This window comes from Pan paniscus, chromosome 13, assembly GCF_029289425.2.
Source record: "Pan paniscus chromosome 13, NHGRI_mPanPan1-v2.0_pri, whole genome shotgun sequence".
NCBI lineage: Eukaryota > Metazoa > Chordata > Mammalia > Primates > Hominidae > Pan > Pan paniscus.
Window position 1 is genome coordinate 98,815,038 of NC_073262.2, and position 19,221 is coordinate 98,834,258.

Here is a 19,221-nt window from a genome sequence, read left to right on the forward strand (position 1 = left end):
ATTTATTGCTTGTTATGCAATAATGATGAGTGGATGATAATTGCTACTTGTTATTGGCAAATGTTCCTTTTAACTGTACGTGTAGTTTGTAACACTAGGCCATTCTCCTGTTCCCACCAATCAATATTTTTCTTTTGAAGCGTGGGGCTGAATTTTACTGCTACATGACAACCAGGCGAGAAAGTTACTGTTTCATACTGTTCTTTAACACATGTGCACTTTCATCCTGTATCCAAGAATAGCCCTCAGGTTCTTGTCAACAACATCCTCTCTATTCATATAGCCAAAGGTTAGGTGAGTTTGTGTATCTGATTTCTCAGCATATTACTAATTTAAGGCAGCAAAGTAGAGAATGAGGAGGGGCTACTTTAGTCAAAATGAAGCAAAAATGAAATTTTAGTGAACCAGAAAGGAGAATTAGAATGGTATTAACAGTAAAGTATAGTCTGGACCATTTAATTTAGGAATAAAACAGTTGAATATCTACCCAACAATTACAGCATAATATTGTTTGTTGTCTATAAGGGTGACCCTAAGTTATCAACAAATACATTTTTTCTAGTGTGTCCTATTTAAGATCATAGAAATTTGTATATCTTTTAAAAGATCCCCATAAGAAGAGTTAAAATGTTTAGGTTTTTCACACTTAGAGAGTTATAATAAGCTGTAAAAGTCTTTTATGTGGAATAATTTAGTTCTTGGGAATGGAAGATAACTGAAGGTATTACTCTAAGAAGTAAAAAGATAAATAGATGTATTATCAATTACTTGACGAACAGTGTCATGTGTGGCTTGAATGATGAATTTAGTTGACTACTTAGTGTGAAACTGCTTCTTTAGATTTCTGCACACCCATCTGTGTAACGAGTTAGCTACTCCAGAACCTTTCTAGGCATGGCACCATAGTAGCTGGTTTCCAAATCTCTGGCACTTTATTCACTTTATTAGGTGGATTCTGTCACTGAAATATTTCTCTGTAATCAATAATTCTCTTTTCTTCTTTTTTTTTTTTTTTAAAAAAAAACTCCATTTACTTTTAATGCAAAATATCAGATTTACTATCTATAACACAATTATATTGCTTAGGATGAAAACATTGCTTACCTATCAAGCAAAGATTCTTCTCATTGCGTGGGAGGCGAGAATTCTGCCACTGAACCAGCAGTGCTTCCTCATATTCTTCTCATTGCTTGGTGTTTTTGCAGTTGTCTGTGCTCATTGTTATAGTTGCTATTTGGTTGCAGTTAAAGATTGGCCTCTTGTTACCCTATGAGTAAAGAACCATTAATGAATTGATCTGGGGGGCTGTGTTACATATTCTGCTTTTAGGGCTAATTTTAAAATTAGCTATTAAATTTTAAATACTTTAATTTTAAAAAATTGTTTTAGATTTATAGAAAAATTGAGAAAACAGTAGAGTTTCCATATACCTCACACTAGTTTCCCTTGCCAACATCTTACATTAGTATGGCACAATAGTTATAATTAAGAAATCAATACATTTTTATTAACTAAAGTCCATACATTATTCAAATTTCTTTTGTATTTACCCAATGTTGTCTTTCTGTTCTAGGATCCTATCCAGGACACCACATTCCACTTAGTCATCATATCTCATTAGGCTCCTCTTGGTTGTGATCATTTTTCAGACTTTTCTTGGTTTTGATGGCTTTGACAGCTTTGAAGAGCAGTGGTTAGCTATTTTGTAGAGTGTCCCTCTATTAGAGATTGTCTGATTATTTTCTCATGGTTACATTGGGATTATGTATTTGGGAAGAAAGACCACAGAGATAAAGTGTCATTTTTATCACATCATATCAAAGGCACACACTATTCACGTGATTTATAACTGTTGATGTTGAACTTGAGCATCTGGCTGAGGTAGTGTTTCTCCGGCTTCTTCACCGTAACTTTTCTCCCCTTTCCTCCTTCCTTTGCTGTACTCTTTGGAAAGAAGTCAGTATGGGTAGCCCCCACTTAAGAGTGGAGTATCTACATAAATTGTTTGGAATTCTGCCCAGATTTGTCTCTTCATTTATTAATTATTCAATCAATTATTTATCAGTATGAACTTATATAAAATAACTTTGCGTTATAATCAGATACTACTTTATTTTGTTGTCCAAACTGTTCCAGCCTTGGCCACTGGAGCTCTTTTAGTTAGCTCCTGCATCCCTTTGACAGACTCTCATGGTGTTTTTTGGTTTTATTTTTAAAACTCACTTCAGTTTCTAGCACTACAAGATGCTCTAGGCTTATCTTGTATATTTCCTAGAAGCAGTCATTTCTCCAAGGAGTAGGGCTAATTTTGAAATATTATTTTATGTCTTAAGTAAAAAAGACTTAGCTAAGGATAGGTTCAAAGTCAGTTAGAATACATTTGCTAACGTGCACTCATACAACCATTACCACACCTAAACTCCATGGCAGGATGAAAAAGATAGGTACATACACTCCAGCCACCACATTATTGGTATTCCTGCTTGGTTCTAAGTTTCAGGCAGCCTGTTATCTTCATTCCTCCTTAAACATTATTATGAGTGACATAACAGACAGGCTAATTGCAGATGAGAGAAAAACAAACCCAAACATTTTCGCTCCAAATTATCAGTACTATGGTGTGAGAAGAGACTCTGATGATATATACATTGCTTTTCAAACCAGTGATACACACACCTCAGGGTACAAAGCAGCAAGTCAAGGAAGAGGCAAAATCAAAGTAGTATCTTAGTGTATCATCCAATGTCTTTAATACTTATGGTTACTTAATAATAACAAGTGGCTATTAAAGCTAAAGGGGAAAAATTATATTTTTAAATTGAAACCCAGTTTGACATATGAACAATTTAAATTTACTTAAAAATAAATGAAACACGAATAATTTTGTATTGGTAGAGCTAGCTGCATGTTCATATTTGAAGGGTCCTTTATTATTATTGGTGATTTGATACAAAGTTGAAGAAATGCTGATATGGAGTAATAGTAAATTAGCACTAATTGGTTAATAGCTCTTTAGTTAACAGTTAAAAATGGCTTGTTTTGTTCTGGAAAGCCAACCATTCAAGGCTAGAATTGGCCCCTAAGGGAAATGCATGGCTCCTCTTCATTCTCCCTCCCTTCCTCCCAGAGAAGCACTGTCCTAGTTAGGACAGGCTCAAGAATCCAGAGTTGTGTTCTTCTTGGGGATTTGATCACTTCAGATTTCTCTTGAATTTCCAGGTCATGAGGCTGGAGTGTAGGGAAGTTGCCCATCCTTACGCAAGTCTGACCATCTCATCTGGGAGCCCTCCCATTTTTCTGGACCTATCAGAAAGACCTGGACTCTTTTCATTCAGGGTTCCTCTGCCCCAAGAAGACCTGAAGTGGGCAATCTGGACCAGCGCTGCTTTAAGTATTAGAAAATATATTATCCTACTTCTCTTTATATGCCGGCTTTCTCTTTCTGGAATTTGCCTTCCCTTGAAATAAGATGTAGAAGGTCAAGCTGTGAATGTGGGTTTAGGAAAAAACAAGCAACCTCTTGGCCTCTTTTGGGCCTTGGTCCATTGAACTGCTGTAACAGAATACCAGAGACTTGGTAGTTTATAAACAACAAAAATTTATCTCTTACAGTTCTGCAGTTCAAGATCAAGGCTCTGGCAGATTTGGAGCCTGTTAAGGGCTGGCTTCCTGGTTCATAGATTGCTGTCTTTTCACTGTGTTTTCACATGCCAGAAGGAATCTATGGGGTTTCTTTTATAAGGGCACTAATCCCATTCATGATAGTTCCACCTTCAGGACCTAGTCACCTCTCGAAGGCCCCATCTCTAAACACTATCACATTGGAAATTAGGTTTTAACATATAGATTTTGAGAGGACACAAACATTCATTTTAAAGCATTCAGTCTTCTTAGACCTGACTCTACTTATACTCAAAAGATGTCATTCATATGGTTTAATTCAATTCTAAAGAGATTAATTTGGATGTTGGGACAAAAGCCTCATAGTAATAAAAAGTAGGTCTTTACTTGGCCATGAAATCAGGAATTTAATCTGGGGGCAGGAGCAGGGAGAGGGATGTGTTGATGAGGTTCAAGAATTTGGACTTGGGGTCCATTTTCCTTGCCAAATGAATACCAACCTAGATATGAATTCTTATACTAGCCAAGGGGTGGTATTCTGTGTAGCAAGGGTGGTATTTAATCACATTATAAATTGTCAGAAAATATATATTGTTCCAATAATTTACACTTTTCTAGCTTTTCTTTTCTTTTTTTTTTTGAGATGGAGTTTTGCTCTTTGTTGCCCAGGCTGGAGTGCAATGGTACCATCTCGGCTCACTGCAACCTGCGCCTCCCCGGTTCAAGTGATTCTCCTGCCTCAGCCTCCCCAGTAGCTGGGATTATGGGCGCCGGCCAACACGCTCAGTCAATTTTTGTATTTTTAGTAGAGATGGGGTTTCACTATGTTGGCCAGACTGGTCTCGAACTCCTGACCTCAGGCGATCCACTTGCCTCGGCCTCCCGAAGTGCTGGGATTACAGGCCTGAGCCACTGCTCCTGGCCCCTAGCTTTTCCTTTCTAAGTGAAACACCAGTGATTAAACATCTTTTGGAAGCATCTATCCATACAAGGATTTGAAAATAATAGGACAAATAAAGTGTGTGAAACTCATGTGTATCAAGGTAAACATTATATCTTTATCAGACGTTCTCATTTCTTTATTCTTGTGATTCCAAAGTTTACTTTGGCTGACAAATGAGGTATCTATTTAGAAGGGGAAAAAAAGTAGTTAATGGGTAAACATTTTTGAGCAAGAAAAGGAGGAGAAAAGTATGAAGAGACTTCAACTTCATACTTAAACTTAACTTCATACTTAAACCAGAATGTCTTTAACTGGTTTAAGTATGAAATAAAGAACAGTATGAAAGACTTCCTGGGATGGTGGATAGTGAGAATTATTCATTATTATTTATTACTAAACTCTCACTAATTAAGTGGGGTTCAGGATTAAAGGAAATTATGAAGGCAGATATATTTATCATTCTAAAAACACATTGAGGTCAAAGGATACAGAGGGATGTCATGGCACAAAAGCCAGAAGTCAGTGCTGTGAATCAGTATCTTGCTTTTCCCCCTCTTCCCCCTTCAGTAACAATGTCAGACTTCAGTCGGTGATAGCAGATGAATCTTCTGCTTAAATGCTGTCATGTGATATATGAAGTTCATTTCTAGTGTAAAATATGTAATAAGAAGCTTAATGACACACGTATTCCATGAAATCTTGACAGGGTTGCTCTTAACTCATATGAATTAACACTAGTTGGTTTTCACGAGTTAATTCATATAAATTAACATGAGTTGGTAAATACAGATCATTTTAAGGGCATCCCTTAGTGATTGACTGCCCTCATAGTGTGTGTATATATATATATATATACACACACACACATATATATGGCTATATATATATATATTCCCCATCTCTTTTTATTAACTGCTGTGTTTTAGTAACATTTTACTTATCTGGTCAATTTACACCACTAGTCAACTAAATATAAAAGATAATGTTATCCATTAAAGCAAGGGTTCCAAACTGGTGACCTGCAGGGCAAATCAATCTGTAGCTATATTTGGTTTGATCCACCCAGTACTAAAAAGATCTGGAAATATCACACAAAAATTTGGGTTTCTGGGTTTCCCTTGATATATTAGATCTTTTAACACTAGACTGGAATTTCATGTGGCTAGGATCTGCTGGAGCAAAATATTAGAATGTCCCTTCATGTAAGTCCTACCACTGTGTGTTGCTTCCACCTAGCCAATTTCACTCGTTAAATACCTATCTGGTCCCTGTAGGCATATGCACACGCGACCCCTAGATTAAATTGACGTGCGTGGTAGTGGTGGCGGCGGCAGTGGTGTGCCTATGTGTTTATAAATTAAACATTCAAATAAGATGGCTTAACAAATAGTCTCAACCCATGTGAGTTAAGAAATTATGATTTGTGTTATAATTCATTCCTTTAACATTAACAGCCCATCAAACAGTAAAATATTCTTGTAGGGATAAACAAAGTAGATTCCAAACAAAATAAACAAATATTTTATTAATAAATAATAAAAATATAAATAAAAATAAACAAAATACTATAAATACTATGAAAACAGACCCTCCAATATTTATAGAGCTGCAAACTAATGCCATGAAATCTTTATCTCTACTTCTATTCTCCTCCCTTCTGAGTTTTCCCTCCCCAAAAGTATTACAGAAAAGTCATAATCTATTTTTTTAAAGAAGATTTATTTTGGATTAAGTGATTTCATGATGCAACATGGTTTTAAACAAAAATAGAGATCAGTATGAAAATAAAACAAATTGTACACATTAAAATATCTTTCCCTCAAAGCATTTCGGAATCATAAAAAATACAACAAAAGAGTCAGGGGTTCAGTTGAGAATAAGAATACAGACTTCCCAGAAAATAAACAACTAGTCCCAGTTCAGAGTCCTAGGCCCCATATAATACCACCCAGAAACCATTTCTAGGATGTCAACAATCTGCATTATTTACTTTGAAAAAAAAATTACATATAAGGTGAAGTGAGAGCTGTATAACCTTAATGCTAACAGCAAGCATCTCCCATTATTATTCTCCATTAAAAGTCACATTAAATAAATATGAAGCTTAAATCAACGCAAAAACTGAAATACCACTATTAACTGTGACACACTGTGTGGTGAACGTAATGACTGAGGTTGGTGAAGAGAAATTAAAAGCTTAAAAAAATACACCACCTGTGTTCTACTGAAATCTTAGAAATAATTTTTTTTTACAGAGCCTTAATATTAAAAAGTAATCATTACTATAAAATTAGATTAATACTTTCAGTAAGAGGTGAGAGAGATGCATGTATTTTTATTCATTTATTTTGGAATGCCTGCATCCCTATTATAAAAACATGTAATTTTAAGCACTTTCCAACATATTAACAGCCCCAAATTTTACTTATGCTATCATATAAAGAAAAATAGGTTGTAATTTTATCTTTTAGAGCATTAGGGTCCTAAAAGAACATCCCATTCTGTGTTAATTCCTGGTTAATCCTTCCAAGGTAATTCCTGAACATCATCCATTCTTTTTTATGAAGGTGATAGTAACCAGAAGTTGACTGATGGTTCCCTACCTGCATCAGTAATAGCTGATTCAGTTTGAATCACACAACACGGCTATCCACACTCCTCAGGTTGTAATATCTTAAAAGTCATATAGAAAGATATCACCTGCCCAAGGGCGCTACACATAAAAATCACATATATAAATTTAATTATCCTGTGTTCCCCAGAAACCATAAAACTAGGGCCATCTTATTCTGCTGAGCTGTTCAATTACGAAAGCCAAATAAACGACTCTGCAGATAAAATCTAAGCAAATCTATTTCCGGTCTTGATTAACTTCCTGACTTGGAAACACTAATTCAGTCTCCATTTGCGACCTCACTCTTAGGATTTCACTTTCCAGATTAACAGAGAGCATTTAAGTTATCTTTAGAAATCATGAAAATGTCTCAAATGCTATTCTAATGTCAAGGGATATCTGCTAAAAAAACAAAAAGTATAATGAAATAAAAGCACCCTTTCTTTTATTTCATACATGGTGTTCAATAATAGTAACAATAATTCTTAAATAAAAAAAATCCACAACATAATTTTATGCTAAATTGTCGAATCTCCTGATCAAGCTATGGTTAGCTTTAATACTTTGGGACTAAATTACATTTTGCAATACAGAAAATGTTAAATTACTGAAGTTATAAAATGAGGGTATTTCCCATCTAGTAGATCAAACTGTGCCTTCATCAGGGGGCATAGCTTTCTTCTTCTCAGTCAGAAACCAAATTGAAGTATGTTCCTACCCCCACCAGCAAGCCCTAAGATGATCCATCTACCGTTGTTTTAACTTTCCCTCCACTACACTCCTGTCCTAACCATCCTTTCGCTCCTTCTGACCCAGATGGCTATGATATGGACAGCACACACACGGTCATCCTTCCTGACAGCTCCTCGGAATGCAGTTACCACTCTGAATCTTGACAGTTGGTCAATAATTAGCATTATATTCTTGGGGGGTGGCACAACTGCTGGGCTCCTCTTTCCTCCTTTTTTATTTTTATCATCCTTTCAGTGGGCAGTAGCTGGCCTTAAGCCACAATTCAGAAAGCTTTAATGTCTTCAGCATTCCTTTGCATCCATACTAGACAAACAAATTAATTTGGAAAACACAAATGAATGGGAAAGAAACTAAGTTTTTGAAAATTAGAGTCTAAAAGTGACATTCTCATTAAACTCACGGCAGTAAGATGGAAGTAAAATGGCTACGGTCCAGAGTGCTGTCCCTCACCTACTAAATCAGAAAGCAGACAAAACAGAGCAAGGCCCAGCGGCTCACGTCTGTAATCCCAGCACTTTGGGAGGCCAAGGTGGGAGGACTGCTTGAGCTCAGGAGTTCAAGACCAGCCTGGGCAACGTGGCAAAACCCTGTGTCTACAAAAAATATAAAAAAATTAGCTGGGCATGGTGGTGCATGCCTGTAGTCCCAGCTGCTCAGAGGCTGAGGTGGGAAGCTGGCTTGAGCCTGGGAGGCAGAGGTTGCAGTGAGCCAAGATCATGCCACTGCACTCCAGCATGGGTGACAGCCAGACCTTATCACAAATAAACAAACAAAAACAACTGCCAGCATGGTGGCTCACACCTATAATTACTCCTAGCACTTTGGGAGGCCAAGGTGGGCGGATCGCTTGAGCTCAAGAGTTTGAGACGAGCCTGGGCCTTGTCTCTACAAAAATACAAAAATTAGCCAGGTGTGGTGGTGTGTGCCTGTAGTCCCAGTTACTCAGGAGACTGAGGTGGGAGGATCGCTTGAGCCTGGGAGGTGGAGGTTGCAGTGAGCTCATGTGCCACTGTACTCCAGCCTGGATGTCAGAGCCAGACTGTCTCAAACAAACAAACAAAAAAAGCAAAAGGCCCTGAAACTGAGACTCAGTTTGGAGATTAGACCACATTCTTCTTATGCATGTTTTTATTATGCAGGGTTACAGATACCTCTTAATAATGGCATTGCATCATTTCACATAAATACGGAGTTTCCTGAATAAGGTTAAATTGAACAGACTCCTATCTTCATTATAAGATATTTACCTTGTTAGAAGTGGTCCAATCATAAATAAAATTTGTGAATTTTATCACTGGAACTCAGCTATTAGGGCTTACTAGATCCATCCCTATTAAAAATTTAAAAATAAAGTAAGGCTTCTGATTAGTGTTTTCCATTATCTTGTTTCCAAATAATACTTGAGAAAATTAAGTGACTATTCTGTATAAATCCATCAAAAGCAATCACATTTTGCCTTCTGTTTTTTAAATTTCTCATGTCAAGTCATGAAATACAAATAAGTCTATGGGGAAATTTTTTCCATGAATATACTAATTTCTTTATGGACTTTTCAGAAGGTGTCATATTTTAAATGTATCTGTTTAAGAAAGTGAGAGTTTGGAGGAAGCATCTTGGAAACCTCACTGAATGTGGAATATACTGGTACAAACATTAGTCTCCACATTTCTCAAGATGAAACACAGAATTGTGACTATGAAGTAATGAAACTGATGCCACAAGCCATCCATGAAAATCAGCCTCAACCCAGATGGAACATGATGCTTGTACCCTACAAAGTGCGTGAGGAGCTAAACGGACGATGTACCTGACAGCACTTTGAAACTATAAAGCACTATGCAAGCATATTCTACCATTACTTTCAAACACTTGAATGCATTTTTACCATTTCTGATTGTTGCACAGGTAAAACAGATTTTCCTTTATTTATTGCAGAATTTCTGCTAAATTATAAACGCAATATATGCTAGAAAATTGTGACCATACTTCTTTGACCAAGATCCATTCATTTTGTGCACAAGAAAAATGTTTTGACCCCAGAAGTGGTTTGGGCTCAGGGATTGGGATTTTTCACACTGAAAACCAATGGTGCATTGTAGAATACATGAAGGGAAACAGGGAAACTACTTGATTTAATTTTGGCATTTCATTGATAATTTCAAAATCTTTGAGTTGCTCCTTCACAGATCAGCTCCCTACACACTTTACACTCTCGTTGTGTAAGTGCATCCTGGCTTCAACACTTGACCAGTATTGACATACTATTACTTGCCATTGCTTCCCAATAGAAACAGCATTGATGTAATTTTTTTTAGCCACACTATCTATATATGAAGCCATTATTGAATCTCCCAGATGGAAAAAGCTGTTCTCTCTTCATTCCTTGATTGTAGAACTTACCAAATTTTATCAAAAACACTTTTTTGAACCTTGGAGTCTACTCTACTACACTGTGAGCTGAGCTTTTCAAAGGCAGATTTAGACTCTTGTAGCTCCATCGTCAAACAAACATCAAACTGGCACAGAGGGAATGCCAATGATGTGCTTGTTCTCTCATCTAAGAGATGTTCTGCATACATATATGATGTATTAAGAGTGTCTTCTATAGTATAAAGAGCATCACTTAAAATAAGAGCAGAAAGCCTAGTTATCTGGGTTCACAGTCCAGAAGAAAATATTTATGGATATTTCTAATTGTAGAGTACATGAAAGTCTAATTTATTCTGTGGAAATGTTATTTAATATTTTATATAGTTATTACTGGCTGTTTTGTTTTACTAAGAAAGAATAATAGATAAGTTAGCATGGTTTTCTGATATGCTAAGTACATCTTTGATAATTCCCAATCTGAGAACAGTATCAACTAGATGATTATACTAATTAAGAATTTCTACATACATTAAAATGTACTGTTATTTGGGAAAAAGTTGGATGCCTTAATAAAGAAATATATTTGTTAGAAATAATTAAGGAGATACATTTTATTTCAAATCTCTTTTACCTAATAATATGAAATACCATAACTAAATGTCTCAAACCAAAATGAAGGATAACATGGTCTTTGAATGTATTTTTGAAAGAAATGCAACCTTTATCTGCTGCTTGGAGAATGCCAGCCCTGAAACATCTTGTATACCATCAAATATGTGACTTAAAAAAAAGTGTGTTATACTACTTTTCCTTATAATGAAAAGAATACAAACAAGTGAAAAGTTTGCAAAATTAAATATATACTTGTATTCATGATCAATAAGTACAAACTAACATTTCCAGTTAAAAGTTTTTCTTTTTTTCTCTTCCAATTATAGAATACAGAGAGCTCTTCCTTTCTTATTTCCAGATTTCTATAACCCTTTTTCAGAACATTTCTTCACGCTGCAGTACGTGCCTTTAGTGCAGGAGTGTAACACAAGTGGTATTCCTCTTGAGGGTCCCAGTAGTAAACATAGCTTAACTCACAGGAGAGCAATCAGTTCTTACAAAACACCTATGAAAACTATGCATATGACCTCTATAAAATGTAAGATTGCCAACATCCCATAATAGGAATTCCATGGCTGCTTATAAATATAGATCTCAAAGAAATGTTTGGGCAATGCCTGTAAACCCATAGGCTGGCAAACCATATGTTAATCCAATGCTTTTATGACCCCCAATTTAACTTCACTCTATTGAAAATCTGATTAGTCAAGAAATAAACAAAGATGTGGAGTAATCCCAAAAGCAATTAAAATGAAGAATACCTTCTCATAAAATTAAGCAGAAGTAAGACTAGTGATGTCATGCAGTTTTGGAGATGCCATAGAAAAACTGTTTCTTAATATTAATAAGAAAATTATGCATCAGTGAAAATGCAGGCTTAGAAATATAGTTCTGAGTTTCAATTTGTGATGTCTTCACTGATGAGGGAAAATGGAATTCTTACTACTGATCTCTTCAGTGTTGCTGATGGCTCCTTTACTGAGCTTAGTGTTTAATGATGCTGTACAAATAAAAAGCAGTGGGGGAAATACGAAATATCTGTATTAAATGCCATCCTGTAAAGTATTTGATGGATGGAAGAGAGTCTAATGCATTTTAAATAAATGCATATCATACTATCACATATAGTGAATCTTAAAAAATTATTACTTAGATGCACAGTCCTTGTAGTGGTAGACACGGCACTGTGAAGGAAGTTTGATTTAGAAGCTATTTTCTATTATACTTCTCAAGTGATGGAGTTGCTGTTAGTCATATTGTAATGTCCCTTCACCTTTGGTACATTCAGTGCAAAATATTTGGGGAATTTTTTTTACCTTTATAAAAATAAAAGGCCCTTTTGTTTCCTTGAGAGTGCTTAAAAGGATACATATTAGCATGATGCCCGAGTATGCATGGAACATGAAAATGGAATGAGTGATACATACAGCATGATAGGTAGGTTCTTATATACATCTTAAAGAACATAAACATAATGAACCTACAAAAAATAAACAGAACTCACTGTGTACTTTTTCCTGATATGCTGTGATTAATTGCTAGTTATTTTAAAATTGTTTTCATGCATTATAAAGCATAAAATCTGTCATTAGTAATTCACTGAATAATGGTTTGTCTTTAGCCATAATTACACACATACCACTTGCATATACATTGTCACAGACCATCTTATTGCAAATCTGTAAAGGTACCTCATATTGACTTGGTTTCATTTTTACTCATGTCCCATGAAAGCGGAAACCTATGGTGCACACCATGCAGGCACTCATAAGCAAGAAATGAATATTCTGTTATAACTTAGGGCTTAAATGAATGTACTTTCAGGAAATATATTTACTTTTATTATATTATTTAACTTGCTCTAATTTGGAGATTGGGCCAAGTGCTGCCAGTTTGGCTTGAACCACGTTCAAGGGTAAGTTTCAAGATTCTCCTGAGTCCCTAAAAATTACTGTGGAGCTGATCATGTATGGGTTCATCTTTGTCTTGGAACATAACAAATGGAAAAAGTTTGGCAGTCAAGAACTGTTGATTGAAAGACGGTTGGGTTGTTCCCTGGGCATCAAGCTCACCCAAATCCTTCCAAGAGGACTCATCTCCAGTCCCCAAATGTGACAGAGCACTTGTTCCTGGAAAACAACAGCACGTAGCTTTATCCTAAAGGAAGCATCCTCTTGAAACTTCCAATGTTCAATCATTCTTCTAGAAGGCAGCTTCTGAAACTGCCTGTCCACAGAGATGGGCATTCAGCTTCCAGGTCACTCAAGTCCAAAAGTACTGGTTTCTTCAACTGCTGTCAACAGTTTTTCATAAAGCATGGAAAAGGATGGGTAGGGAGGCAGATCCAGACGGTTAAAACATGTATGCGCTCTGAAAACACAAGAAACAGCACATAGTTTAGAACAGGCCGAGTGAAATGAAAATGTGTGTGGTGTGTGTGTGTGTGTGTCTGCGTGTGTATGACTGTCTTTCACATTCAAATTTATTTGTTGCCAATTTTCACACTCCTTTTGAAAAATCTTTGAAAACATTTTGACCTTAAAAATTCAGAACTGAATTTCTCTAAGGAAAAGAGGATATTTAAAAAAATATTTTATTTACATTTCACCACCATTTAAAAGCTATATTACATATAAATGACCATTTATTGAGTGGTCTAAGGATTACAAAGACAAGTTTGGTTTTTGTTTCTCTTTTGATGCTAGATTTTTTTTTTAATACACGGACATAAGGCCTTGCGAAGTAGTTCATTTTGAGTTGGCATATGCTTGGGTGTCTCTTCGATACTCTGTAGTTATGCATTTTTTCATTTTCTTGGACAGGGAAGAGGAGCCAGTGTCTCTGAGGGCCTGCCTCATGGCTTAGAGTCTTGGGAAATTCCCTGGCTGGACTTTTCTAAGTCAGTAGGCCATTGTTACTTCTTTGAATCCTGTGCTAAAATTTGCTTTCTCCCAATTCACAATAACAAAATAAGCAATTTAAATCATTACATTAAGTATTCTTTTTTAGAAATACTTCTTTTGCCAAGATAGGAAAAAAATATGTTTTCCTGTTATTTGCATCTGAATCACAATAAAAAATAGACAGTCTCCAAATAGTACATCTTATCAGGAAGCAAATCTGCACTTTTGACATGAAATAGGAAACATTCTATTCTGAATGTACAACAGCTTGTTTGGGGGACCTACATAACTTTGACTTAAAAAAAATACTCCTGAATAAGAAATTTTAGGAACTATGATTATTAACAAGCTATTTCTACAAAGTCACATGTTTATACTTTTACTCTGATAAATCCCTTTTCCTTATGAAATAAATATAATTAATATTCCTGGATGCAGTGTAATGTAGTGGGAAGACCAGAGATTTGCAGTTGGACATATTTGGGTTTGGATTCTAGCTCTATCAACAAGTGTGTGATTTGGAGTGAGTTATTAAAACTCTGAGCCCGTATTTCTCACCCTTAAAAGGGTGGTTATATAACTTGTCTGAGAAGGATGTGAGGATTAAGTGAAATAACAGAAACATGCTTAATAGAATGACTGGCTCATAGTGTTTGACCAATTAATAATAGATGTATTGTTAGCTACATTTCATTACTATCAACAAGATTTGACTCTAATTGCTTTCAGTGAATTGCCACAAATAGTAATGACCCATGAGAACGATGAGATAATAAAGGGATAATAAAGCAGGTGTGTGGCCACATGGCTTATTAAAAACAGGAATGTGAACAGGATCTGTTATATTGTAAGAATACAGATAGAGTATTCCTTATCCAAAATGCTTGGCACCAGAAGTGCTTTGGATTTCAGATTTCTTTGGAATTTGGAATATTTGCATATATATAATGAGATATCTTGGGGAATGGGACCCAAGTCTAAACATGAAATTCATTTACGTTTCATATGCACCTTGTATACACAGACTGAAGGTAATTTTATACCATATTTACATAATTTGGTTCATGAAACAAAGTTTTGACCGTGTTTTTGACTGCACCCTGTCATATGAGGTCAGTTGTGAAATTTTCTACTTGTGGCATCATGTTGGCACTCAAAAAGTTTTGTATTTTGGAGCATTTTAGATTTAAAATTTTTTGACTAGGGATACTCAAACTGTATGAGTTTTAGGGTATAGAGATAGTACCGACTCACCCACTCCTAGTACTGTAAACTCTGGGATATATTGGTGGAAATCATCTAATGAATCTTTGCAGGCAAACCCTTTTTTGATACAATAAGCATTTCAGAATTGCATTTGATATCCTTAGACTGGAACGCAAATTGAGCCTCAAGAAAAGGTTTTACTTATTTAAAAATTCAACTTGTATACTAAAATAGAGTCCTAGGAGTGGTTTATAATCTATCATCTGTGAAACATTGGAATAAAAATATTAAATAAAGATTTATCTCTGTTCCAGGGGTAGGGGAGGAAGAAGCAGAAAAGTGGAATATGTTTTGAATATAATTATATGCCAAACTTTGTGTGTTAGACAAATAACATTTATTATCCTGTTAGACTAACAGATGATACCACAATACTATTTTAAAATTTTCATTTCTTTGGTTACCAATAAGGTTGAGCATCTTTCCCCCATGTCCTCTTGCTTTTTACACTTCCTGTTTTGTGATCCATATGTTCATCTCTCTTGCCTGATTAACTTTTCAGTATTTTTATTGTGATAAAATATACATAATATAACATTTAGCATTTTAACTATATTTAAGTGCACAGTACCATGGCATTAGTACACCTACCTTATTTTGCAACCATCATCACTATCCATCTCCAGAACTTCTGCATCTTGCAAAACTGAAATCTGTATCCATTAAATAGTAACTCCCATTTCCTCTCCCCCTAGCCCCTGGAAACCACCATTCTACTTTGTGTCTCTATGAATTTCACTACCCTATGTACTTCATATAAGTGGAATCTTAAAATATTTGTCTTTTGTGATTGGCTTATTTCACTTAGCATAATATTTTAAGGTTCATGTTGTAGCATGGGTCAGAATTTCCTTCCTTTTTAAGGCTGAATAATGTTCCATTGTATGTATATACCACATTTTCTTTATTCATTCATCCATTAATGAACAGGAGTTTTTTCCTACCGTTTGGCTATTGTAAATAATGCTCCTATGAACATGAGTGTACAATTATCTGTTTAAGTCCTCCTTTTCAATTTTTTTGGGGATATACACAGAAGTGCAACATCATATTGCATTTTTCATAGTGGCTGCAACATTTTACATTTCCATCAACAGTGCACAAGGGTTCCAATTTCTCTACATCCTCACCAACACTTATTTCTTGTTTTTTTTTTGTTTGTTTGTTTGTTTTATAATAGCTTTTGTAATGGGTATGAAGTCCATTCACCTTTTAAAGCCTTAGGATTTCTTATTGAAATCAAGAGAGACTCTCACTGTTGTTGAATTTGAAGAAGGAAGCTACTATGAATTCTATAGCTGCAAGGAATGAATGCTGCCAACAACACAAGGGGACTTGGAAGCAGATTCTTCCCTAGTTGGTCCTCCAAATGAGAATGCAGCCCCACCCACAGCTTGATTTCAGCCTTGTGAGACCATGAGCAGAAGACCCAGCTAAGCTGTGCCTGGATGCCTGCTCCATGAAAACAGTGAGATCATAAATGTGCGTTGCTTTACACTGCTAAATTTGTGGTAATTTGTTTTGCATCAGTAGAACCAGTAACAGGTCTCAAGGTAGTGAAACTGTTCAAGAAAAGGTGGCAAATGTGATGTTAAGTGTGATACAGTAGAATCATCTATCCAGGGCAGGTGGTGAAACAAAGCTAGGGGTTGGCAACAGTTCTTTCATTCTCCCAGGTTTCTGAGTAGAGAAACAGGAACTTTGAATGTCTCTTTGCCATTTCTGTAGTATCTTTGCAGGTACTCTAGAAGCTTATCCAGTAAATCCACAAGCCTAAATACTCTTTTCAGTTCTCAACACAAAGGGAAGGCAAAGGGAAGGACTAGACAACCTTTTTTGTTCCTCTGCAGTCATAAGACATAATCAGCATTACTAATCCATAATCTAAGGCTATTGCTGCTTCATAAATTACATCTGGTTGCATAATATATGGTTACCATAACACAACTTTCCTTCTAATAAACTAAACAGCTCCTCTGGAAAATATTTCGCGATGATGGAGAAAGCATATATTGTGGAGGGGGAAACTGTGTGGAAAGATTAAATGGTTTTCCCAAGGTCAAAGCTGAGTCAGTGGCCAAATCAAGAAAAGGACCTCAGTTCTGGGTCTCCTAGGGAAAGTCCAACATTAAACTGAAAGCAGGGAGATTAATGCTCATGGCTTCATTCTTTTACTTTTGGAAGCCTGAGTATTAATTTTATCCTACCTCTGACTACGAACTATTATTCCTCAACATCCTACTAGATTATCCACATTTTGAGGACAAGGATTGGCAAAATAAAGCTTCAGATATTTTTTAAATGAATAATTCAATCACAATATGCAGTAGCTCTGGGGAAAACGGCTGAGATTGAGTCAATCCAGAAAACCCTGAAAAATACCAGGGGATTTTTAGGTGATCATACCATCTAGCTCAATCTCAGGCTTAATAGAAGAAGGCAAATACTCAAAAGGATACTTTAGAGTGTATCAAAATCACTCCAGGAGCTTGTTTTACAATGGAGATTTTTGGTTGCACCCCTTGTGATTTTAATTCAGAAGGTTTGGGGTGGGCCTGGGGGAATATGCATTTTAATAAATATGCCAAGTGAGTTTGATGCAGGTGGTCTCCACTATTGGAGAGACATCAAGTGGATTAGCAATATGATACCTACATTGGCTATTTGCACCAGTGTTTTATGTGCTTGCAGAAATTTCAAAACTCCTTATAAACAAGACAGCATTGCTAATAAGGAAATTGAGGAATAGTGTGGTTAAATAAATTGCCCAATATTTACCATCAACTTGTTCTATGAGCCAAGACCAGGAAAAAAACAAACAAAAGGCAAGCAACACATAATCCTTGGAGGCTTTTCACACCCCCACCCCCACCTCATTCCATGTCCTAAGAAAACTCTAGCAGAAAATAACAGGAGGGCCCTGGACTGTGTTGATGTTGGCAGCAAAAGTGCATCCAGCTATTCAGTCTCAATAAAAGAACATTTTTCAAATCTTTCAAAGCCAGTCACACTAAAGCTATAATGGGTTTACCTCATTTTAATCTATTTAGCCAGAACCACTCAAGGAAAGCAGGTCTGAACCCATCTTTGGGAAATCATGCTGGCATCAATATTAAGAAGATTTAAAAATTCTCCAGACATCTGGTCTGACTTAATAGATCTCTTGGTGCTTTCTGGATTCTTCAAAAATGTTAATCAGGAGGTCACATGCTTACCCTCCCTTTTTCCCTACAGATAGACAAGTCAATTAGACAAATCCAGTGAGCCAAAAGTATCAGTTACATTTCCATTTCCATAGATTGGTTTGTTGATTAATTTCTCTCTCTGTATGTGAATGTACTTAATTTTCCAATTTGCATTATATTTCATTTATTCCTTCACTCGCTGAATAAGTACTTACTAAGCATATACTCCATGCCAGGGATTCAGCTGTCCCCTGAGAGATGAGGATGAAAAGTCTGGTTTCTGTCCTCAAGGAGTTTACACTGTGGCAGCAAAATATACAGGAAAAAGACCCTCTAAAGTTTGTGTATCCTGTGCTCTGGGGCAAGCAGGAACTGAAATCCAGCCTTCCTTTGGCTCTGCTTGCCAAATTGTGAGCCCTAGCTGCAGGCTGCATTTCTCCAAAAGGCTAGGAGACACCTTTGTTTCATTAGTCCCAAAGATGGGCTATTAGTGGCCCTGCATACAAACAGTTAATAATACTATGAGTTACAAGTTTGCTCAGCAGAGCCAAGGAAGGTTCATAGAGGACACTATCTGTGCCAAGTCTTGAAAGATTTGTAGGTGTGCAGGTTTTCTCTGAATCAACAACAAGGAGAAGGATGTTCCCAGCAGATGGCCTGGAAGCATGACATTGCATCATCAGGAAACCTGAGAGGGGCAAGCGCCTAAGGGACAGGAGGCAAGGTTGGACCTGAGGCCAGATGGGGAGGCAGGGTCACATCAGGAAGCCAGGAGTGTTCTTGCAAAAACCTTTTCCAGTTATTTCATGGATGAAAGAAAGAAAAGTGGGTTGGCAGAGGTATCTTTAAATAAGGCAGGGAATATAGGAAATGGGTAGAGGGACAGATGATGAATTCAAGGGCATGAAATCAGCATGAGAAATCCAAAGTTACCAATTAAATAGAGTGATCAAA

General features: G+C 36.3%; 1 protein-coding gene across 7 annotated transcripts in view; it reads right to left on the minus strand.

The window, feature by feature from the left end:
* Positions 1–6,264: 6,264 nt before the first annotated feature.
* The window catches only part of HECW2 (HECT, C2 and WW domain containing E3 ubiquitin protein ligase 2), a 392,970-nt gene continuing 380,013 nt past the window's right edge, over positions 6,265–19,221 (minus strand). For all 7 annotated transcript variants that reach the window (XM_034954717.3, XM_055108913.2, XM_063595507.1 and 4 more), the window contains one exon: positions 6,265–13,283. In XM_034954717.3, coding sequence (XP_034810608.1) covers positions 13,172–13,283 — 112 coding nt within the window. In that variant the 3' untranslated portion in view covers positions 6,265–13,171. The remainder of the gene's footprint in view (positions 13,284–19,221) is intronic.